Source organism: Rhinoraja longicauda, chromosome 27, assembly GCF_053455715.1.
Source record: "Rhinoraja longicauda isolate Sanriku21f chromosome 27, sRhiLon1.1, whole genome shotgun sequence".
In the NCBI taxonomy this organism is placed as follows: domain Eukaryota; kingdom Metazoa; phylum Chordata; class Chondrichthyes; order Rajiformes; family Arhynchobatidae; genus Rhinoraja; species Rhinoraja longicauda.
Genome location: NC_135979.1, coordinates 5,305,657 through 5,331,018, shown reverse-complemented (window position 1 = coordinate 5,331,018; position 25,362 = coordinate 5,305,657). Strand labels below are relative to the sequence as shown.

General features: G+C 41.5%; 1 protein-coding gene and 1 non-coding gene across 2 annotated transcripts; both read left to right on the top strand.

Moving 5' to 3' along the window:
* Positions 1-125: 125 nt before the first annotated feature.
* Positions 126-22,971, top strand: LOC144606826 (nuclear inhibitor of protein phosphatase 1-like). The gene is made up of 7 exons (XM_078423228.1): positions 126-240; positions 11,939-11,999; positions 14,794-14,947; positions 15,906-16,123; positions 16,808-16,952; positions 17,989-18,053; positions 19,095-22,971. The coding sequence occupies exons 1-7, from the start codon at positions 197-199 to the stop codon at positions 19,452-19,454; spliced, it is 1,047 nt and encodes a 348-aa protein (XP_078279354.1). The 5' UTR covers positions 126-196; the 3' UTR covers positions 19,455-22,971.
* LOC144606974 (small Cajal body-specific RNA 1) lies at positions 12,906-13,059 on the top strand. Its single transcript, XR_013549036.1, has one exon.
* Positions 22,972-25,362: the final 2,391 nt, after the last annotated feature.

Sequence of the window (25,362 nt, the reverse complement as noted above, 5' to 3'; positions counted from 1 at the left end):
CAGCCATGATTGTATGGTGGAGTAGACTTGATGGGCCGAACGGCCTGGTTCTGCTCCTATCTCTTCTGATCTTCAGATTATAGGGACTACATCTCCCAACGGGCCCCGCGCGCGCATGCGCATTGGTACCACACCGCCCTTCCCGCCGCGTTAGCGAGCAGCCGGACGCCGCGGCCGCGCTCTCCATGCCAGCCCGATGCAGACCGTCCCCATCAAACCCGCGTTCGATTGCCCCACATGGTGAGTCCGTGGCGCGGCGGCCCGAGGCAGGGGCGAGGGGCGAGGCTTCCCCCCCTCCCCCTACACGGGGCATCCTGACGGTGGAGGGAGAGGGGGGTAAGGTGGAGCGTGCGGCCTACACGATCAGGCCCGGCCCAGCCGCAGTGTGGCTGCCCGGCGTCCCCCCTCCCCCTCCATCTTATACCCCACCTCGTCTTACCTCCAGCCCCCCCCCCCCATCTCAAACCCAGTCCCCCTCCCTCCCTCCCTCCCTCCATTCATTTTATCCCCAGGTCCTCCTCGTATTTTACCCCCATCGCCCCCCCCCCACCTCATATTATATCCAGTACCTCCCATTCATAATCCCGCTCCCTGCCTCCCTCCATCTTACCGCTACCACCTCTCTCCAGCCCCCATCTTGCCCCAGCCCCCATCTCCCCCCCAGCCCCCATCTCCCCCCCCCCAGCCCCCATCTCCCCCCCCCCAGCCCCCATCTCCCCCCCCCCAGCCCCCATCTCCCCCCCCCCAGCCCCCATCTCCCCCCCCCCAGCCCCCATCTCCCCTCTCCCCCCCCCCAGCCCCCATCTCCCCCCCCCAGCCCCCATCTCCCCCCCCCCAGCCCCCATCTCCCCCCCCCCAGCCCCCATCTCCCCCCCCCCCCCATCTCCCCATCTCCCCCCCCCAGCCCCCATCTCCCCCCCCCCCCAGCCCCCATCTCCCCCCCCCCCCCCCAGCCCCCATCTCCCCCCCCCCCCCCAGCCCCCATCTCCCCCCCCCCCCAGCCCCCATCTCCCCCCCCCCCCCCAGCCCCCATCTCCCCCCCCCCAGCCCCCATCTCCCCCCCCCAGCCCCTCCCCATCTTATCCACAATCCTCTTCTCCCTCCATCTTACCCCAGCCCCTCCTCTCCCTCCATCTTACCCCCAGTACCTCCTCTCCCTCCATCTTACCCCCAGCCCCTCCTCTCCCTCCATCTTACCCCAGCCCCTCCTCTCCCTCCATCTTACCCCCAGCCCCTCCTCTCCCTCCATCTTACCCCCAGCCCCTCCTCTCCCTCCATCTTACCCCCAGCCCCTCCTCTCCCTCCATCTTACCCCCAGCCCCTCCTCTCCCTCCATCTTACCCCCAGCCCCTCCTCTCCCTCCATCTTACCCCCAGCCCCTCCTCTCCCCATCTTACCCCCAGCCCCTCCTCCCCATCTTACCCCCAGCCCCTCCTCTCCCCATCTTACCCCCAGCCCCTCCTCTCCCCATCTTACCCCCAGCCCTCTCCCCATCTTAACCCCAGCTCCCCCCCTCTACTCCCCCCGCTACTCCCCAACTTAATCCCCTCCACTCCCCAACTCAACATCCTCCACTCCCCAACTCAACACCCCCCACTCCCCAACTCAACACCCCCTCCACTCCCCAACTCAACACCCCCTCCACTCCCCAACTCAACACCCCCTCCACTCCCCAACTCAACACCCCCTCCACTCCCCAACTCAACACCCCCTCCACTCCCCAACTCAACACCCCCTCCACTCCCCAACTCAACACCCCCTCCACTCCCCAACTCAACACCCCTCCACTCCCCAACTCAACCCCCCCTCCACTCCCCAACTCAACCCCCCCTCCACTCCCCAACTCAACCCCCCCTCCACTCCCCAACTCAACCCCCCCTCCACTCCCCAACTCAACCCCCCCTCCACTCCCCAACTCAACCCCCCTCCACTCCCCAACTCAACCCCCCCTCCACTCCCCAACTCAACCCCCCCTCCACTCCCCAACGCAACCCCCCTCCACTCCCCAACGCAACCCCCCCTCCACTCCCCAACTCAACCCCCCCTCCACTCCCCAACTCAACCCCCCCTCCACTCCCCAACTCAACCCCCCCTCCACTCCCCAACTCAAACCCCCCCCACTCCCCAACTCAACCCCCCCCCCACTCCCCAACTCAACCCCCCCTCCACTCCCCAACTCAACCCCCCCTCCACTCCCCAACTCAACCCCCCCTCCACTCCCCAACTCAACCCCCCCCTCCACTCCCCAACTCAACCCCCCCCTCCACTACTCAACCCCCCCTCCACTCCCCAACTCAACCCCCCCTCCACTCCCCTACTCAACCCCCCCTCCACTCCCCTACTCAACCCCCCCTCCACTCCCCAACTCAACCCCCCAACTCAACCCCCCTCCACTCCCCAACTCAACCCCCCTCCCCAACTCAACCCCCCTCCACTCCCCAACTCAACCCCCCCCACCCCAACTTAATCCCCCTCCACTCCCCATCTAAACCCCAGCCCCTCTTCACTCCCCTCCTTCCCATCTTAACCCGAGCCCCCCTCCACTCCCCATCCTATCCCCTCCTACAGCCCTTCTTCCTCCATCTTATCCCCACCCCCCTCTCCATCTTATTCCCAGTCTCCCATCTTATCTCCAGCCCCACCTCACCAATCAACAACTCCCTAACTTCCCCCTCGTGCTCAACTCCGTTCTCCCATCTTCATGCCAACTCCGTGCCCTCTCAAACCCATCTTATCCCAGCCCCCTCTCAGGCCCAACTCCATCGTTCCCTCCTCATGCCAACTCCCGGCCTTCTCAACCCCTTTCTCCCCAGCCCCTCCTCCCCCCCAATCAGCAACTCCCTGCCATCTTAAACTGCCATCCCATGTGCCCTTTCCTCTTTTTACATATGCCCTGGTTATGTATGACTTTGCTATCTAAAGTTTGCAGACATTACCAAAACAATCAAAGACCTCTCCCACATCCGTAAATCCTTCTGCTCCCTGCTCCAGTCAGGCAGAAGATATGGAAGCTGGAACCCAGACTCAGAGACAGCATCCTTTTTGTTAATTAGAGTTCTCAATGTCCCTTCCATAAGCTATGGCACAGTCCAATTCTCCTTTACCCCTTTGCAGACATTGGACTTTGTCTCTGGAACTGTTGTGCTATAATGCTGAAAATTATATTCTGCTCTCTGTATCTCTCCCTTTCCCCTAACTCTTGGACATGAGTTTGGCTTGATTGTATTTATGTAGAGTATTATCTGATACTTTAGGCCCACCTTACTCACCATTGTCACTTTAGTGATAATGCAAGTAGTTTTATTGAAATTTGTGTTATATTTTTTAAGTTATTCACATTTTTAAGTTTAAAAGGAGGGGAGGGGGAAGGGGGGAGAAGGGACAATAGACAAAAGGGGGGGGGGAGTTGAGGAGAGAGGGGAGGACAGGGTGCTGCACCAATGCTGGAAAGGTTTGGGCCCAACAGGTCCACTTGGTCGACTAATCTATAAAGCTGCTTAGTTTATTATTGTCACGTGATACAGTGAAATGCATTTTGTTGCATGCTATCCAGTCAAAGAAAACGCTATATGTGATTATAATCGAGCGCAGATTAAAAAGTACAACATTTAGTGCAAGATAAAGTCCGGTTAAAGATAGTTCAAAGGTCTCCAATGAGGTAGAGGGGAGGTCAGAACTGCATTCTAACTGGTGAGAGAACGGTTCAGTAGCCTGAAAATAGCTGGGAAGAAACTGCCTTGAATCTGGAAAGGGGAAAGACAAATCAGTATTTCTGATGGATGGCCTATGGGATGCATTTGTGAGTATACACCTTTGGAAAACTGGTGTAAAACTAGAAATCACATTTGAAAATTATTTTGGAAATAAAATAGTGTTTGTAGTTTAGTTTAGAGATACAGCGCGGAAACAGGGCCACTGAGTCCGCGCCGACCAGCAATCCCTGCACATTAACACTATCCTACACACACTAGGGACAATTTGTTTTACAAATACACCATGCCAATTAACCTACATACCTGTGCGTCATTGGAGTGTGGGAGGAAAGTGAAGATCTCGAAAAAAAAACAGGCGGTCACGGGGAGAACGTAGAAACTCCGTACAGACAGCACCCATAGTCGGGATCGAACCCGGGTCTCCGGCGCTGTAAGGCAGCAACTCTACCGTGCTGCCCACCGTGCCATTATATAATCTATTTAGATGCAATGTTGCAAATTGTGACATTGTTCTAAAGAAATGTAAAAAAAGGTTTCATAAATTTGAACAACTGCAGAATGAGCATTTATAATTGTTTTTTTATAATGACTGGTAATAGTAAAATCTCAAGCAGTAGACAACTTGCTACTCTTCAAATTTAAGATGTTTTTTTCATATTCCATGTGATCACTTCTATGCCAGCTCTTAGAGCAATCACATTCTTCCACTTATTTTCCTGTAATTTTATCTCTCTCGACTACACATTAACATCACCCCTTCCCCCTCCTTTGCCCTGATTTTCTCATCAGCCATCTACAGGAGGGGGAATTCGTAGTAATCAATTAGCCAGCCTCCCAACTTGCCTTTGGGATGTGGGAGTGAATCAGTGCATCGAAGAGAAATTTGCACTGTTGCAAGCCGAGCGTGCAAACTCCACACATACTGCACTGGAGGTCAGGATTGAATCCAGGTCCCCAATGCTGTGCAACAGCTGCACTACCAGCACCTCCGTTATGTGTTGTGCCTTTTGTATAACAGCCTGTGTGGTGTGCGTTTTATCTGTTCACTGAATTGTTCACTCATTGTTACTGATAAGCATCAGAACTAAAGAAGCAGATCTGCTAACCTTGAATAAATGTGAATAAATCAATGGATGTCATGGAAAAATCAATTCTTTGTATTATTTTTTTCTCTTAGCTGGTCCCTAGATATTGGATGCAAAAAAATTGTAATGTTAAGAAATTGCATGATGAATGAAAATTCTAGAACTTTTTAGATCTAGCAAGGTTTATGGATTGTTTCCAAATTTTCTTCTAAGTTCTAATGTACACAACAATATGTAATACATATTGTATGTACATAACAATATGTCAGTCTGAAGAAGGGTCTCGACCCGAAACGTCACCCATTCCTTCTCTCCCGAGATGCTGAGTTACTCCAGCATTTTGTGAATAAATCAATATGTAAAGGGCACTCAGAAGAATTGAATATGATTGAAAGGGAAAGTTTGCAAATCATCTGTGGGGAGTAGACAAATTGTCAGGCATGTGAATTTTCCACGTTTCCGCTGATTTCCGCGTTTTAAAAATGCATTTTCCACGCTTTTTGCATGATTTCCGCGTTTTTCACTTTGCCAAATAAACGTAGAAATCGGATCGAAAAAAAGGGGGGGAAACGATGAATAGACTTGTAATGAACACTAGGGTTCCGCTAGTGGTCGCTAGGGGATCTGCGAGAAATCCCCCGCGCCCTGGAAGTCTCCCCGAAAATGTGGCCCCTAGGCTGGGCAAGGCAGCCAATCTCGACCTCATCGGGATTTCCACAGCCGACCAGTGGGTTGAATTTGTAACCTGTGGCCGGGGCTCTGGAACTCCAGCCCAGCTGGAGCCAGCAAATCTATCCCCATAGCTGACTTCCTTGGCATGCTGGATAAACCAGCAACGCTCTGGAACCAAGAGTGCCAGAATATCAGTGGTGGAACTGTAAGGAGTAAATATTAAATTTAAGTGCAAGATTATATAACTAAATTAATTAAGACGTGGTTAAAATATAAAACAGCAGAAAAGCCAATTACCACCTTTTTGGGCTGATTATCAATTAATGTGCGAATTTACTTCAAAATTTTCTTAGTGTACAGTGACATTCACATTATTTTGTAATGTCTGTTTTTACTTTGAAATGCACTAAAAGAGGCTTGAAACTGGTAATTTTGTGTGTACATTTTCAAATATTTTCCCTTTTTTTTTACCCCCATTGTACGCCTTACGCAAGTGCTCGGCTCTTTTCCTCTTTTTTTTTTACCTCACTCACATGCCTGAATTGTTCTGCTCACAATTGGTTCCAGAGTTGATTGCAGGCCAAAAACATTGTTTTTTAATCATTGGGAGATCATACTGTCTATTATTTATTTTCCTCAAAAGAATTAGTGAGATTATTTTGATTTTAAAACAAACTGCCTGCCCTTCTTGTTGTAAATGTGAATTTTTTGCAAAACTTCATTCAAACTGAATTTGTACATTGGCAAGACCAAGCATAGACTCGGTGACTGTTTCGCTGTACACTTACACTTGGTCCACCAGGGCCCATAGGATCTCCTGATTGCTAACTATTTTAACTTCCATTTTCATACTGACTTTTCTGTCCTGGACTCCACCATTGCCAGAGAGAGGCCACACCAAGAAGTTTGTTTTAAAATCAAAATAAAGGAGGAACAGCACCTCATAGCTTACACCCCAACGGTATGAACATTGAATTCTCCAATTGTAGGTAAACTCTTAACAACCCTCTCCCTCCCCCCACCTCCCCCCACATCCCCCCTCCATCATCGTGCCCCACCTGGTCCCCCACTTTCTGGCTTTGTGCACAACTCTTCAATCCTGTCTCGCCCTTTATGCTTTTATCTCTAGCCTTTGTTCTAACCATCTGCCTATCAAGCCCCTTTGCCTGTGTCCACTCATTACCTGCCAAGCTTTGTCCTGCCTCTTTCAGCTTTCTTCCCATCCTCACCCCTCAATCTGTACAAAGAGGGTCCTGATCTGAAGCGCCACCTATCCATGTTCTCTTGAGATGCTACCTGACCCGCTGAGTTACTCCAGCACTTTTTGTCTGTACGTTTTTGCTAAAAATCTTTTTGCTTGCATATCTAGTGACTGAATTATAGGGAAGATAGACACAAAAAGCTGGAGTAACTCAGTAGGACAGGCAACATCTCTAGAGAGAAGGAATGTGTGACGTTTTGGGTCGAGACCCATCTTCAGAATTATAGGATTGGGTTTTACAAGTGAAAAGTGTTGGTGTATGTTGAAATTAGCAACATTGTGTATTATGTAATTGTTTGATCTATGGCAAAGTGAATCTCTGGACCTGCCTACTATTTTACTGCAGGTGGAAACTTGCAAAATTGCCAAACAGGTTTTTTTGAGATCCTGACTATTTTGACTAGATTGGGATGCATGTTCAGATTTCCAGCTCAAATTTGAATAGTGCTTTCCTCATGGAGTTCTTAAAGATAAATTTTGGAATCATTATGGAAACAAGTGTTCACCTACAAAAAAAAAAAAGAAATGGCATACTTGATATTATAAACAGAAGCAGAATGTTCCAATGTGGTTGATAGATATGTGAATAAACAAGTTAGTTGCGAGTCGAATCTGGTGCAATAGCACCTCTATCCCTAGGAAAAGCAGACTTTTGCATGTAGCAGACTGTAGCTGCCAAAACAGAATATAAATACAGATTTCTAAACAACCTCCACAATTCTGTGATTGATACATTATTGAAAGTACTCATACCGCTTGTAAATAAATTAAAAAAATTATCCTTGATTATTTAGATTATATTAACATTTTTCAAGTGCAGTAAAACTCTGCTCATCCTGCATGCTCATTACATTGGTGCCATGCAGCCAGATTTGACAGACTATTGGAACTTATTCTCAACACACTTTAAGTTTACTTTATTTTAAGATGTTACACAGTGTTAGAATAAACTTGCCCATTAACCTACTAAGTTAAAGGGTGCATGGGCACCATTGCCCCAGAGTGTTTCAGATGAGCAGGGGAAACAGAATCCTAGTAGATTTCAGGAGGTTGTGGGAAACGTCACCAGTTAGCCAGGTAGATGCAGAATCAAATTGTCAGCCTGTGGATTATTGGAGTTTCACTGAAGTGTCTTGTCAAAAAATCCTGTAACTTTTGTTGTCCAGCGGAAAGTTTGTTGCATTGGTAGCTAAACATTTCCTGCAATGACTTCTCTTGTCCCAATATTAAACATGACAAATTTCTGAAAACCTTTTCAATAGTCTGCTTTGCTTCCATATTTTCAATTTATTTCTCGGCTATGTTTTCCAAAAAAATATGGTCAGCATTAGTGTGATTGGACGAGCTGCAAAATTTGCCAGTTAAATATTGAGAATGTTCAAGCCATTTTCTTCATCCCTGTTGTAAACTCTGCTCTTCCTGCAGTTCTATTCACCCCAATCCTGAAATCCTATAAAATCCCAGACATCCTATATTTTCAAAGACATATTCTTTCTATTGCAAAACCCAGCTTCTCCACCCACATATCCTTCCACAACACTTCAAAATAAATCTGCAGGATTAACGACTTTCTGAATCAAGAATCTGTCTACGTCCTACTCCAGTAACTTTGTTTCCATTGTGTGTTTAAAATGTACTTTTATCCGCAGTAAACATTCTCCAGAATTACCTAAAATTGTGAAAGTTGCTATACGAATTCAAGCCTTTCTTCCATGTCTCTCTCAATCTACCAAAAACCCATCCTCTTGCTTTCTCCTTTGACCATTTCTTTAGTCACTCCATTTCTTTAGCTGGTTATGCATCAAAAGTAATATTTTGTTTATTTGCTTTCCTCAGTGTTTTATTTTCATCTTTTATAAACTCTAAAGCTGATTATTGCTTTCCCCCTGTTTTCTCGTGGTCTTAAATTTACTCTAACCACCTTGCAAAGCATTTTACCAAAGATGGTAATGATAGCTTGAATCTGTAATTATGGTGCTGTGTATTTCTCTAAATTCATGTAGACATTGTGGAATTTTCATGTTTACCATGTTATTCCGTAAAATTTTAGTACAGAATTGATCTTGCTAATCTTGCAATTTTTAATACAAAACTAGACCAAGTGGGCCCAAACCTGTCCTGCATTGGTGCAGCACCCCCTCCCCTCCTCCCCCAGCACCCCCTCCCACCACTCCCTCCTCCCACTCCATCCTCGTCAACCCCCCCCCCCTCATCTCCCTCCCTACCCCCCTCCCTCCCTAGGAGATAGATTTAAACTTTAAAATGTGAATAACTAAAAATATAACACAGATTTCAATGAAACTTCTTCCATTAGCACCAAAGGGATGATGGTGAGTAAGGTGGGCCTAAAATTGTCGTGCTATCGTGTACCGTTTTGGCTGTAGTTCAGGAACAAACAAACAAACAAGTGTTTTAGTATATAGATGGTTTGCTGCCTGATTAAATCAGTATCTCTGGTAACAAGCTGCCAGTTTATGAATATATATTTTGTCTGTCGTAAGGCTGTCATTTTTAATTAGTCACCTGGCTACATTTCTAGTACTTCTGATTAAATGTAATTTGGGCAGAACATGTTTATAACATTGAATTGCTTAGATGGAATTTAGTCCTGGCTATTGCTAGGTGATGCATTGTGAGAGGGCGTGCAAGGGTAGGTCGTTCACTGTAAATGGTAAAACTTTGGGTACACGTCTATAGACTCTTTAGAGTGGTCGCACAAGTGGATAAAGTGATGAAGGAGCAATAAAGGACGTTTGCCTTCATCAGGCATGGTCTAGTAAGAGCTGGGGCATCATGTGACAACATCAGAAAACATTGGTGAGGCTTCATCAAGAGTATTGTGTGCAGTTCTGGTTGCCATGCTAAAGGAAGGAAGTGATTGTTCTGTAAAAGCTACAGAGGAGATTCACCAAGATGTAGCATAGATTGGAGCATCTTGGTAAAAAAAGAGAGACCAGATAGGCTAGATTTGATTTCCCTGAAAGTTGGAGTCGAGATTGCACTGTCTAAAGAGGCTGGGACATTTCAGGACATTTAAGAAGCATCTGGACAAGTACTTGAATCACCAAGCTGTAAAAGGCTGCAGACCAAATGTGGGTAAATGGGAATAGTGCAGTAGAACGATTGGCATGGATTCAGAAGGCCATAGGATCTGATTCTGTGCTGTAAGAGTCTGAGCAATTCCCCTAATGAAGAGCTTAAGGCATAATCTTTTCCATGTTTGTTTTGTCAGAGAGACAAACACAATGCATCATGGCAATTTTTTGACCATGGTACTGGCATCTGTTCGTCTATGCCAAGAGGGAGGAAGGTTTCATAAAGATGCCTGTACAATCTGTACAAGAGTGATTGCTCTGTAAAAAGAATGCAGAGGAGATTCACGAGGATGTTTTCTTGATTGGTATGTGACGAGATTGGATAGGCTGGACTTGGTTTTCCCTGGTTCAAAGGAAGCTGAGGGTGACCTGAGAGAGGTTTATAAAAATTATAAGAGACATAAGATAAATAGAATCTTTTTCCCCATATTAAAGCAACAAAGCATCGTTTTAAGGTGAGAGGAAGAAATTTTAAAAGGGATCTGAGGGGAAAGAGTTTATTCAAGAATGGTTGATCTGTGCCAGAAGAGGTGGTAGAAATTGTTGTAATTAGGAAGGAATATTTGAATAGGGAAGGGATAGACTGACATGGACCAAAAGTGGGTAAATGGGATAAATGTAAATTGGCAAACGAGTTAGTGTGGATGTGGTGGGGCGAAGGGCCTGTTTGTGTACTGTGCCAGAGTCTACAATAAGAAATACCTAGTGCCAACTTTGTTCTTCATTTCCATCAACAGCTCCCTAAAAAATGGTAACAGAAACTGCCAAAGGGGATTAATATTGAAAGACAAAAACATGACAAAGCTTCAGAAATATAATTGAAACCAACTTTAATTGCTGCTATGCATATAACATTCATATGCAAACATTTCAATGTAAAACAGCAAAATGTTTTAATAATAGCATAAGTATACATATCCTCAACATGCATGCTTTTGGCCGTACTCAGTCAACACATTTTCGCCAACCTGGCAACTCTCAACTTACAGCATCTTTAATGCCTGGTCTGCCCTAAGGTCCATCATAATTGACATTTGAGAGAGGATATTGTTTGTCTAGCAGAAAATAGCAAAACTGGTTTGCTGAGAATAACTCGAAGCCAATAAATCACAATGCAAGCCATTCCTGGGCTGGGGTAACATCACAATGCAAGATGAGAAACACACCACCTGCATGAGTGAAAATAGCACACAAAAGCTGACAACCATGGCAAGCGTGGATTCTTCAGTGCTTTCGAGGCCATTTATACCTCAAACACCCAATAACCTACCCCACTAACAGCCAAGTACAGAAAAACTCAAGGATAGTGAGGCAGTTAATGCTCACTCAAAGAAGTACCTCAAAGACTTTACCGATCAAGACCTGATCTTTGATGCAATTGTTTGCAACCATTCCACAGACCAGTATCCATCGCAGCTTTGGCCTAGCCATAGCACAACAACTGTTGGAAAGGCCAACCATTTGCTGCAAAGCAAGGAATTGTTGAAATACAAAAAATGACGGAGAAGTGCTTGTGATGAGAATTTGGGACCTTGTCTCATCAAGAAGAGAGCATCCTAAAAGATCTTGGGTATTATAATTATGACAGTGTTCAAGAAGGTAGACATTTTAAGTGATGCATCTCCTTGTCAACCAATTGTTGCCTCCACTAATCTCGTTATTGGGCTAGAACTACTCTACTCCTCCCTTCCACAAGTGTTAAATGCAATGCACTGGCTGTTATTTATTTTGGATTTCATATAGTCATTAAAGATTGTTTATGGATGAGGGTTTTAAGTGGAACAAATTTTGATTAGTGCTACAAAGGATGCAAGAACTGTTAAGTTTCAAGGTTTGAAACCTCTAGTTTGTATCAAGGAAACAAAATAGCTTTAAGTTAGTAGATCAGATTTAGCTTCAACATCACTGGCTAATTCTACTATGTGATGTGTTTAATGCTTTTTTTCACATAGTTGCTGCACAGTAGTGACCCTCTTAACCAAACTCGTTATAAATTATGAAGTTAGAGCAAGTCTTCTATTATGAAGTTTCGCTTGCAGTCTTGAAATGTTTTCAATATTTTATAGATTTTGGACAATGTGTTGTAACCCAACATTTTGTTTTACATTTCAGGGGAGGCAAGCCTCCGCCAGGACTTCACTTGGACGTTGTAAAAGGAGATAAGCTCGTAGAGGTGAACAGTTATTTAATTCACTGGTTTTTTTCTTCATAATTCCTAAATACAAATGCCCCGGCAATTATCTTGATGATGAAAATGCCTGCTCAAGGCTGTGCCTAAAATATTGAATGCATCTTATTTGTGTCTGGTCTGAACTGTAATTTGCGAAGCTGTTTTACGGTAGAAAATTACTGGTTGAGTAAAAAATGGCAATTAAATTTTGACATTCATAGTTACCATTTTTATTGTAAGCTAATATTGATAATGCAGTTGAAATTTAAAATCCTACTCGCTTCTGAGATTGCACCATGATATACTCACCATTGCCTTCAGCCTCTTGAGTTCTCCTTGTACCGCGCAATGAGTGCCTATGCCTTGACAGTCTCCCTGGAGGTTTCTTTACTTCTAAAGTGCTATTTAAGCACTATCTTGAAATCCATCTCATCTTGACTTGGCTTTACTAATATATCAGTCTGTATTAGTTTAGTTTAGTTTGGAGATATAGCGTGGAAACAGGCCCTTCTGCCCACCGAGTCCATGTCGACCAGTGATCCCCGTATACGAGCACTATCCTACACACCAGGGACAATTATACAAAAGCCAATTAACCTACAACTTGTACGTCTTTGGAGTGTGGGAGGAACCAGAACTCCCAGAGAAAACCCAGCATCCGTAGTCAGGGTCGCATTCGGGTCTGTGGAGCTGTAAGGCAGCAACTCTACCGCTACGTCAACGTGCCACCCTGTAGTTTCACATTCTCCTATGACTGCCCAGGAAAATTCTTTGGGGATAGCCTTTGAAAGAGAAACAGTGATAGTTATTATCAAGTCATCTGCTCTATTTTACTCCTCAGGAAATGTTTTGTGTGTATCTGGATCTGTATGAAAATATTATATTTATATTATATTTATTTTAAAAATAGTGCACCAGATACTAACCTAGCTATCAATGTCACAGCTCTACCTGAGACAAACCATGATTGTTGGGTCCAAATGGTGCTAAATCAAAGTAAGCCTGGAGTATATTAGCTCGGCGCATGGAGAAACACCATGAGTTATAACTCAGAGGCACATTTCTTTTTAAATCTAGTTTGTAATTTCACATTAATTGTTCAGAACATTTAAGATTGTCTTGTGTTGTCTTTATTTTGGAACAGCTCAAATTTTTCATCCAATAAGTTACTGAAAATAAAAATTGGTAATAGAACAAGGGGCCACAGTTTAAGAATAAGGGGTAGGCCATTTAGAACGGAGATGAGGAAGAACTTTTTCAGTCAGAGAGTGGTGAAGGTGTGGAATTCTCTGCCTCAGAAGGCAGTGGAGGCCAGTTCGTTGGATGCTTTCAAGAGAGAGCTGGATAGAGCTCTTAAGGATAGCGGAGTGAGGGGGTATGGGGAGAAGGCAGGAACGGGATACTGATTGAGAGTGATCAGCCATGATCGCATTGAATGGCGGTGCCGGCTCGAAGGGCTGAATGGCCTACTCCTGCACCTATTGTCTATTGTCTATTGTCAATAGGGACATGGATGAATATTGGAACCAATGGTTTTGTTACCTTAATGACATTTAAGGATAGAGAAAAAGCAAATAATGTGGAATAGAGTGCTTTAGAGCCACAAAGTTGTCAGCACAGAAACAGGTCCTTTGGCCCAGGTTGCCAACCAAGTTGGCATTTTAGGCTGCACCCATTTGTTGCATTTGCTCAATGTCCCTCTAAACTCTACCCATTCATACAGTATATCTGTCCACAAGTCTTTTGAAAGTCGTAATTGTATCTACTTCTATAGCTTCATATAGCTATAATATTTGTTTGGTACAAAAGGATTATAAGGGGAGATTAGATTTAGTAAGAAAAAGAGGTACAGGTATAAAAAAGCTTTGATGGGATCTGTTTTCATGAGCCTCTACCATTCTGCAATCTATTCAGTTGAACATAACAACTCTCGTCTCGCAGCCTATCCTTATCTGGTGATCAACCCTGAGTTTTTTTATCCATCTATTTTTAAAAGCTCATGTAAGAGTTGTTTGTCTCCCAGCAAATATCATAAAAATATCATAAATGTGAAATTATAAAATATATTCCAAGGGTTAAATTGACATAATTAAATGCTGATGACTAGCTGGCAGTTTTTAAGAGAATCACTGACTAGCTACAGCGCCTGTTTCAGCATGTAATTCAGTAGAGAAGTGCAGAACCCAGGGAGGTGAGATGATGGCACGTGTCACATCTCGCACCAGTTCTCGACCCGGCAATTCAGTGGGGATTCAACAATGTACTGAGCTGAGGGACCAGATGTACTTTCCATCTGGCCTCTCAGCTTCACACCAGTCATAGTTTATGCATCTGAATTGGATTACTGACTTTCACTGAAGAGGTGCGTAGTTTAAAAATAATTGTTTTTATTAATACTGGTATTTCTAATTCACACATAGTATTCAATGCATTTAGTAATTTTAACTATAATTTTCTTCCAAGTATTTTGGAATGTCTTAGAGAGGGTTTTTGACCCCAGAAGTTACCAGGTCTGCAGCAGGAGCTTGGTTTCCTCCATTTGCAGCCTAGTTGGTGCTTATGGCCTGATGTGCCTCGCCAAACAGCCAGGGCACGAGGCCTAGAGGATATTAGCAGCTGTGCAACTGCTGTCACTTGCGTGTGAAGTGTATGTCAAGTCGAGAACAGCTTTGCTTGCTAACCTTTCATGACTTTTTGCCTGTAATAGTCTTATTTGGAACCGTAACAAATAATGAACTGATTTTTACCATTTCTTCTTAAAATGCAATTTTAACATGCATTGCTTCCTTTCCTGCAGAAACTCATCATTGATGAGAAGAAATACTACCTCTTTGGAAGGAACCCTGACATATGTGATTTTACCATTGATCACCAGTCATGTTCAAGAATCCACGCTGCATTAGTCTATCACAAACATTTGAAGAGAGTTTTCATCATAGACCTGAATAGCAGTAAGTGCTATTATATTTGACAAGTATTATTTGGGAAACATTTGTAGTGGTCATCTTTAAGGAACTCTAGATTTTCCAATTTAGAAGTGATATTAAATTATAGCATAAAGATGAATTTGAGTAATGTATATTCTTGAAGGTTTTTATTCACAAAATGCTGGAGTAACTCAGCAGGTCAGGCAGCATCTCGGGAGAGAAGGAATGGGTGACGTTTCGGGTCGAGACCCATCTTTAGACTGGCAAGAATGTATATTCTTGGATCAGTTGAATTAACTTTTTGAAAATGAGATAATCCAACATCCTACAGTGCTAGCCTTTGTCTATACAGGTGCTCCCCAGCTTCGACTTGCGATATTTCGACTTTGCGATGGTGCAAACGGCAGCGAGCCGCAGTTCGCTTCCGGCCATGTGATCACGTGTATTAAATGCATTTCGACTTACAATATTTTCGGTTTCTGATGGGTTTCTCGGAACGGAACCCCATCATAAGCTGAGGAGCACCTGTGTTAGAACAGTTAAACCAATGGTTGATCCCAAAAATCATGTGACATCAGTAATATCTGCATTGAAGCCTTGTGTATGAAATGTTGTAATCTTAATAGAATGCATTGTTCCACATTTGTAGAAGAATAAATCCTGGCATTTTTTTTCTACCTGATGTTTCGTGTGATATATTTGGAAAATATAGTTGTGTAACTAGGGATACAGTGACAAATTTTGCGGGATAAATAGTGCGAACAAATTACTGCATTCATTGAGAGTTTTATCTTTGAAACCCTGTCAGTTTACAAAGAATTGTCTCTCATCTTTATCTCTTCCCATTTCCTTTCAGGTCTTCCATACTTGTCTAACAAAAATATACTGCAGAATGCTGATTTAAACTAATTTGGATTTGATCAATTAAATTTATTTCCACATCCAGAAATTAATAGGTTTGGATATGTACTTCATGTTGCAGCTCATGGAACGTACTTGGGACACCTTCGTTTAGAGGGACACAAACCACAGCAAGTTCCCATAGACTCCACGCTATCATTTGGAGCCTCAACACGAGCTTACACATTACGAGAAAAACCACAGACAATGCCCTCTACAATAAAGGGTGATGAAAATGCTGCAGAAGATGATGAACTGAAGGGTTTGTTGGGTTTGCCCGAAGAGGAAACAGAACTTGATGTGAGTCGTGATTTAATTAAAAATCTGTTTTCTTTTCTGCTGAGCCGTATTGACTAGTTAAAGAAAGTAAATCAATTTGAATTTATGTAGTTAGAGTCATACAGCGTGGAAACAGGTCCTTTGGCCCAACTTGCCACACCGACCAAAATGTCCCATCTACACTAGTCCCATCTGCCTACATTTGGACCATATCTCTCCAAACCTGTCCTATCCGTGTACCTGTCCAATTGTTTCTTAAAGATTATGATATTCTATGGCAACAATGGATTCTAGTTGAATTGGTTGTAAAGTTATTTCATGATATTGGTTTATTATTATTATGTACTGGGATACAAAGGGAAAATTGTTATACACACGAGGTGAATATGACTTAATAAGGTGATGTAATACTCTGTTAACATAATGAAGACTTACAATTTAATTTGCGATAATTTCAAACTAGCAAATGTCATGTAATTGTCAGAGTTTCATCTATCTGCTTCTGTTGGATCTATAAAATATATTTTGTTGTTAGCTTATCCATTACATTACTGCTTCTACATTTCACATGAGTTTGATTGAAACACATTTAGCAGTCCATTTGAGACTGAAGCAATGTTTCAGTTTAATTTATTGGTTATGTAACTCTTAGGAATGTATCCCGAAATTCGAATTTATGTTACTGAATTTTTGTTTATTGCTTAGAATCTAACAGAATTTAATACAGCCCATAACAAAAGAATATCAACACTGACGATTGAAGATGGAAATTTGGAAATGCAGAGGCCGAAACGTAAAAGAAAGAGCTGCAGGGTGTCGTTCAGTGATGATGAAGAGATAATAAATCCAGGTATGGCCATCTTTAGCTTTCTGCTTTTCTGTCTCTTGCAGCAATGTGCACATTGGAAATATGTCGCAAAAGGTCAAAGCTTGGACTGCGATGCAAATAGTGAGCTGATGGATTACCTCGAGCATGACATTACTGTGCAGGTGTATCCAAATGCCTGTCTGAACTAGTAAGAAGAAGAATATTCTTCTTTCGAAGAATGGAGTTCTGCAGGGGGTCGGTGCTGGGGCCGCTACTCTTCATGATTTGGACAAGGGGATTGAAGGCTTTGTGGCCAAGTTTGCGAATGATACGAAAATAGGTGGAGGAGCAGGTAGCGTGGAGAAAGCAAGGACTCTGCAGAAGGACTTGGACAGGTTGGGATCGTAGGCAGAGAAGTGGCAGATGGAATATAGCATAGCAAAGTGTGGAGTCATGCATTTTGGTAGTAGGAACAAAGGTGTAGACTATTTTCTAAATGGGGAGAGAATCCAGAAATCGGAGGGGCAAAGGGACTTGGGAGGGCTGGTGCAGGATTCCCAAAAAGTTAATCTGCAAGTCAAATCAGTAGTAAAGAAAGCAAACTCAATGCTTGCTTTTATTTCAAGAGGGGTTATACAGGTATTCCTCTTGGGGCTCCGTTCCAAGAAACCCATCGGAAACTCCAAGGAAACAGTAATTTCAAGATTGCTATCTGATTCATGCTATAATGACAAGTAATGGTCACAATTTTGCTCTCCTTAAAACAGCAAGATTTCAGTCAATGTTATCTGGAATATTGTCTGCAGTGTCTGTATGGGTAGATGTTTAAGCTCTGTGGTGGTGTTTGAAAATAATCAGGGAGTTTTTCCACCCTAGTCTACTGTTGTTCTGAAACGTACACGTTGTCAGAACCATGCTAATCTGTCATTTTCCATGCTTTTGTAGACTAACTGGCACTTTTGTGACTTTAGCATAAAATTGTTTGTGAAACCCCTTTAAGATGAGCCTGAACTTGTGCATTAAAAAAAATTTATGAGCATGAACTAATATTTCTTTCTTTTCCTCATCCCTTCTGCAGAGGATATCGATCCTTCAGTTGGTCGCTTCAGAAATATGGTTCAAACAGCTGTGGTTCCACTCAAGGTAAATGTCATTGCCTGTTTTGTCATAAATTTACTAGGCAATAAAATGTGTAATTTTATTTTATAATGTATTCATTGTTTCAGATCAGTACTCATTATATTGAGCTTATAGATCAGTAGTCTTCAAATTTACTTTTGAATTTTACGTAATAACTATAATTATGAAATATTTTGTTTTTTGTAGAGCAGCCAATATTTTTAGTTTTTATAACTAATCTTAAAATACTTGTAATTTTCCAAGGCCATAAATAGTGGTTCCTTAAGGTACCAAAAGTTATTGTTACTAAGAAGAAGGTCTGAAGAAGGGTCTCGACCCGAAACGTCACCCATTCCTTCTCTCCCGAGATGCTGCCTGACCTGCTGAGTTACTCCAGCATTTTGTGAATAAATCGTTATTGTTACTAATCTGGTTGCTCTTCAAGTAGCACCATAACAAAGTTATGAAGTCTGAAGAAGGCTACCGACCCAAAATGACACCTATTCATTTTCTTCAGAGAAGCTGCCAGACCCGCTGAGTTACTCCAGCTTTTTGTGTCTAGTTTTGGTATAAACCAGCATCTGCAGTTCCTTTTTATTAACTTAAAGTTAATGTTTTTCTTCTTATATGTGTTGTTAGCCTTTATATATCATGATTTCCGCAGTGTTATGAAAAGACATAGTCATACAGCATGAAAATAGGTCATTGGGGCCAACTCATCCATGTCGACCAAGATGCCCCATCTAAGCTGGTCTAATTTGCCTGCATTTGGCCCATATTCCTCTAAAGCTGTCATTTCCATGTACCTATCCAAGGGTATTTCAAATGCTGTTATAGTACCTGCCTCAACTACCCATATAACCACCCATACGAAAAAGTTGCCTATTAAATCTTGTCCCTCTCACCTTAAACCTATGTTCCCTGATTCTTGATACCTCTACTCTGGGTAAAAGGCATTCACATCATCTATTCCCCTCACGATTTTATTCAAAGAAATCCTGTTGGTTAATAATGACAAAAATATTGCTTCCAAAGATTAATTGTGCTTTCTTTTGAAAATTGCAGAAAAAGAAGACGGAAAGCCCCAGTTCACTGGGTCTGGAGGATGGAGTTGCTAGGCGTATGCAGAATTTCCCGTTCAATGCTGGTTTATATGGTGGCCTCCCTCCAACTAGTGGTGATTCTGCTTCTCAGCTACATGGCAATACAATGGGAACCGCTATGATAGGAGGACTGCCTATGCCATTCCCAAATCCTGCTCCCGAAGTAGACTTGGCACCGGCTGTGGTTCCGGCAACCGTGACTATAAACCCCGTTTCCAATCCAGGCGTGTTCAATGCAGAATCTGTTAATGAACCGAAGAAAAAGAAATATGCCAAGGAAGCCTGGCCTGGCAAGAAGCCTACTCCATCACTGCTTATTTGATCATCTGTTCCTTTTTTATAATAAAGTCACCTAGGATTTAAGGACCAAGAGGGGCTTTCTTTTAATTCTGTTAATATGCCTAAAATTTTTATGAGCTTTGTACAGATGTTTGTACAGTTGTGTATTAGGTTCAGCCTTTCCAACATATACTGTTACTGCTTTTTACTTCTAACCTGTATTTCAGTGTAAAGTACAATTGGCATTGCCATTTTGTTAGACTAAAGTCACATAAACTCCTTTTCTGCTGTGTTTGCTTTGTTTCCATGTCTAGAATAAGATAATGGGTGAGGGGCTTCACAATGTTTTTATTTTGTGTTCTAGGTTTAGTAGAAAAAGTGGACAACTAATATTACCTGCAGACTGTATAATTGGGGCATTGATTAAATACACTTAAACTACAACTTCATAGCTAATGAGACGGCTAATGGAAAATGCAACACTTGGATAGCAAATTTATGCTACGAATGTAGATGTCAATTTGCAATATGTTATGCCACATCACATTATTTTCCTTTTTTATGATTTACTCTGGTTGGTTACTTAGTAGTTCATAACTGTTTTTACACATTTCCAGTTTTTGCTCATTTAATCATGTATGATTGTGTTTGGGAGTGATGTTTGCTAGTTGCAAAATGTTAGACATTTAATTTCTGGAATGTCATTTAAAGAAAAATTCTTTCGAAAGAGAGGCAATGTTTTAGGGGCTTTATTGTCTGATTTTTGTGAAGTGGGGCCATTGTGGACACTTGTGTTTTATTCTGAAGTAATCAGTCATGAAATTAAAACTACTCAATTTTTTTTGAAAAACCTCCTCTGCCAAAATTAACTATATTGGTGTGTACTGAATATGTATTACTCACAGCTCTTTATATTTTAAATATCTAAGGTGTCACCACTGTGCCTTTTCAGTTGAGGAATATTGGATTAACTTTAGGGTATTGTTAATTTTATGTATGGCTGTAGGTGTGTGCTTATTTTATTTCCATTTTTCAAATTTACTTTTAAATAACCTTGGATCAAGAGGTTGAAAAAAAATTCAGGTTATGTCCAAATATCAATCAATCTAAGCTAATGCTACCATGGTACATGCATTGCTGGAAATCCAGTCTTTCCAATTAGACATTAAACCAAGACCTCGCTCCTTGGGAAGTTACAAAAGATCCCTCTGCATTATTCCACAAAGAGCTTGTCATTTATATCATGTTGCTGGGATTTATCCATTAAACATGATCTAGTCTCCTAATTCATTGCTGTTTGGAGCTTACTATTGCCAAATTGGCTCCTACATCACAGCAGTGACATTACTTGAGAGTTGTACCATTGGATGTGGCTAACCTTAGTTGGGTTTGTTACCCTTGCTACATAACTGCAAGTTTCTTTACTAACTTTAATTAAATTAAACATTTACTAAAATAGAAGTGCAAACCTATTAACTCAGGTGGTTGAGTTAAATGATCAGTCATTTTCTGATGATTTGCTATATACAAAACAACCAGGAATTATTTGTCTGATATTTCACATTAATTAAATGGTACTACTCGTTTTTATGATAAAATTGGTTTTAATTTTCAATAATTCCTCAAATCTGACCACCATTGTAGAAATTAATCTTTGTGCATATAAGAAACTGCAGCTATATAAATTAATTACTAATATTTATGCATTAGGCTTGTCTACATTAGTTGGGGAAAAGATAGGTCAATATAACAATTGTTGTCTGAAATGCCGTTTCATTTTGTGAATTGTCAACAAATTAATATACTAAATTACTTTTAGTTTTAGATTTAATTATAACTTACCCAGTCTGGTTGAAATTCACATCAAAACTTGTGAGTCATTGAACTGTTCAGTCTCAATATTTAGGACATTGTGATTTAGAAAGAGTGCACTGCAAGTACACGGCAATGAATTTATACTTTATATCTTTTAGGAGGGGAATTCTCTGAGGTGTGACAAGCGATTCTTATTGATGGAGAAACTTTGAACTATGGACTTATGGACTAAACTTATTGTGGAGACAAAAAAAAGAAATGCGCTGTTGTACTTGAGATTTTCAATCATACTTTTATTAAAAGATAAATTCTGCATTATGAAAAATAGGAAAAATGTAAACAATTAGCAACCTCAGGAAAACCAAAGTATTTATAGGATGGGTAAAAATATGAATTTCTGAAATCCTGGAATGTAGAACAATTATATTTTGGTTTCATATCTACTCTTTTCACCTTCTGCCCCATTGCTTGATATTTGAAATTCTGTTAATTTATTTCAATGTATGTGTTATTCACTTAAGCACAGCGGGAGGGTAAGACGTTGCTAGCTGAGGATAAAAGAATGAGGAAAAACACCTTTGTGGAACTTTGCTGCTTTTTGAAGGATATGCATTTCCTGGAATTATATGCAAAGTATACATAAAGAAATAGATACCAGGAGTAAGCTGCCTGGCCCCTCAAACCTGGCCTGCCATTTAATATGACTGGATGATCTACCTCGGGCCTCATTTCCTTTGTGCCCTCAATGCCTGATGTTTGAAAAATGTATCTACCTCCACTTTACACACTTCTCATGATCTATCCTCCACTGATGATGTACTTGGGGTTCAGCACTGGATGTTTTTGAAACTGGGCTAAAGTGAAATATGCCAACCTTTGTTTCAGTTTCTCTGCTTTGAGTAGGTGTGGCCTTATGAGGAGAAGAAGCCACAGGACATTATCCAAAGGTTGCAAGTCCAGATTGATTGTAACGAGAAACTGCCCCGTACATTTAAATTTTAAATCTAGGAATGGAATTTGGAGGAAACAAAAACAGAAATGTTGAAAGAACACAGCCAGTCGAGCAACATTTGTGGAAAGAGAAACCAGTTGACATTGCGGGTCAATGATCCTTCTGCAGACCTGAAGGAAGAGTGGAGGGCTTTAATGTTTTTGTTGGAATGTGGTATTAAAGCAAAATAAAACCAAATGAATAAAGCACAACATTAACCTGTATCATCATTGCTTATTTTGTACTGTAGCTAAAAAGTGCTGTGTATTTTTTTGTCAAAGCTGTAAAAGGGCATCTTACATCATCGTTTTTTGTGAACAAAGGTTTGTACAACTTGCAACATTCAATGGATGGATACAGATACTAAAAATTATTCCTTGTTTCATAACTTTCATATGTATTGATTCTTTTTTCATATCATTTGAAAGGATACATCGAGGTATTATCGTTTCCTTGGGAGCTTTGTTTACAGCAGAGCCTTTAAATGTGTAAGAATGCGTTATGTTTAGTGTAAACCAATTTCAGTTGTTTTCTCATTAATTTACATCCATGTGAATTTGTAATAAGTTTGTTTTGTACCACAGCCAGAAGGAAACTTGAGTACCTTCAAATGCATGCTCAGAGTGAGGCTCAAAAAGGTAGTTATTTGTATTGGTTTTGAGTTTATCAGCTTGAATTTATGAATGTACGTTGTACTTTGCACAATAGGCAAGTTGTTCTGGTCATCTGAATCGGCTGCCTGGTATTTCCAAAGTAAGTTTAATCTGAAAATCTTTCTATTAAAAACTTTAAATTGTGATAGTTTAAAATTGATTGCAAATTATTTACGTCCTAGAACACAGATGTCATTTAATAACTAATTATAATTTACGAATGACTGACAGTGTTCTCTCCCTTCCCCCACTTTCACAAGAAACATCATAATGCAGTTGATCAATTTCTTCCTGATTCATGTGAGTAAAATGTACGGCAGCAGGTGTTTTGTGATACAAGTTTCAAATTTGGTTCAAATATTAAATTAATTTAAATTATTTTTATATAATCTAACTTTTGTTCTGATTTATGACAAGCTCCATATATTTTTGGAATTCTTCAACGGCGTCTTAAGAAATTTGGTCGTGGTACTGTGGCTATAACTACCAATATTCATAAGCCAAGTGATACACTTGCAAATGCTGGTTTACAAAAAAATAAAGTAGTGCTGGAGTAACTCAGCGGGTCATCCAGCATCTCTGGAGAACATGGATAGTTAACATTTTGGGTCGCGATGCTGAGATCCCTGTTCTCCAGAGATGCTGCTTGACCTGCTGAATTACTCTCGGACTCAGTGTCTTTTCTCATAAACCAGGTGTCTGGAATAACAATCCAGAGATTGGCTCTTGCCAGCCACACTTGGCCACATCAAAAAAGATTGCACAACTCCAACTTGATGGTCAACCGATGATCCAGAAACAACCCTTTCCAAAATTTTGGCATCAACCTGATCATATATAGGAGCATTCATGATCAACTGCATGCTTGGTCAATGCACCATTGATCGTTGCTCTTGAGAGGTCCACACTCCAGAATAAAATTAAACTTGCAAAAGTCAAAAACTTATCTTAGAATCGTGGACAATTTATGCCACAAAGGAGGCCATTATAAACAGCTATTTAGCCAAATCCCACCTTCCAACAATGGACAAGAATCTTTAGATCAAGATTCTTCAAATATACATTCAAGTACATTTTTAAATATGAGTATTTCACCTCTTTTCAGCAACTGGGCTGTAGCCCTTTTCACCTGTAGGGGAGAAACATTTTCTTTAATTCTCATCTAACCCTTCCACTGATGACTTGGTTCTTGCTCCTTGGTTTTTGATCAGGTAAAGGAAATGTGTCTTTTCTATTTTCTGTCTATGGCAATAATTAAATCTCCCTTTACTCTGTTTCAAATAAAACAACGCTCGCCTACTCAACCTTGCATCAAAGCCGAACTTTTGAGTGCTGGCAACTTCTTATAAAATCTAGACCCCCTCTCTGGTGCAATCCTATTTTTCTTATATAAAGTGATCAGAATTTTTTAAGGTGCTTAAGCTGTAGTCTAACTAGTACTTTATGCAGTTTTAATAAAACATAGCTCTTTATTGTGTACCTTGGCTAATAAAATAAAGTATCCCACGTATCTTTTTAAAATACATTTAACAATCAGAAGGGATACATTCCGTCCTCTGTTCCTCAATATATTCCCATTAATAGTGGATTCCCTTGCCTTATACCTCGTAGTAATTCTTAATTTCTTTGAATTACATTAATTTGCTACATTTCTGTCAAACTGACTAAAATGTCTATATCTGCAGTCCAAAACTTTCTTCCCCATTGATTGCCAACCAGTCATTGTAAAAAAATTTAAAAAATAAAAATGTATTATTATTGTATTATCTGCAAACTTTTATCTTGTCCACAACAGAAATATATATAAAAACAGCACAAAAAGTAAGGAAATTTGTGTTTGGTAGATTATTTATTTGTTGTAACAATGCTGCTTGGCAATAAATCTTATACCGTTGGAAAGCCTGTTTAGTTCCCTTTTAAATGGTGCCACATTTGTAAGGAACATGTATTTGTGGGATGAGCAGCAGAGCTGAGTATGTGGGTTGCGCCCATGAAAAATCTGCCAAATCTCTGCCAATGCCAAACAGCTTATTCTGCCATTGACTTGTTCGGTGTTTGGTGGATTGGATGATTAAAGTCTGAAGAAACAAGACATATTGGCAATTTAACAATTTATTAATTTAATAAACAGGAGCCTCAGTAGCGTCTGGAAGAACCATACACAGCCACAACAGCCTGGCACCTCCTCCTCATGCTGGTCACCAGCCTGGTCACACACTGTTGTGGGATGGCATCCCATTCTTCAACCAGCATTTGTCGCAAGTCAGCCAACGTGGTTGTGTTGGTCACTGGCACGAACAGCACGCCCAAGCTGATCCCACAAGTGTTCAATGGGGTTGAGGTCAGGACTGCTGGCAGGCCATTCCATCCTCTCCACTCCCAAATTCTGGAGGTAGTCTCTGAGAAACCCTGCTCTGTGGGGGCGAGCATTGTCATCTTGGAGGATAGAGTTCGGTCCCAGACTGTGGAGATATGAGATTGCCACTGGTTGC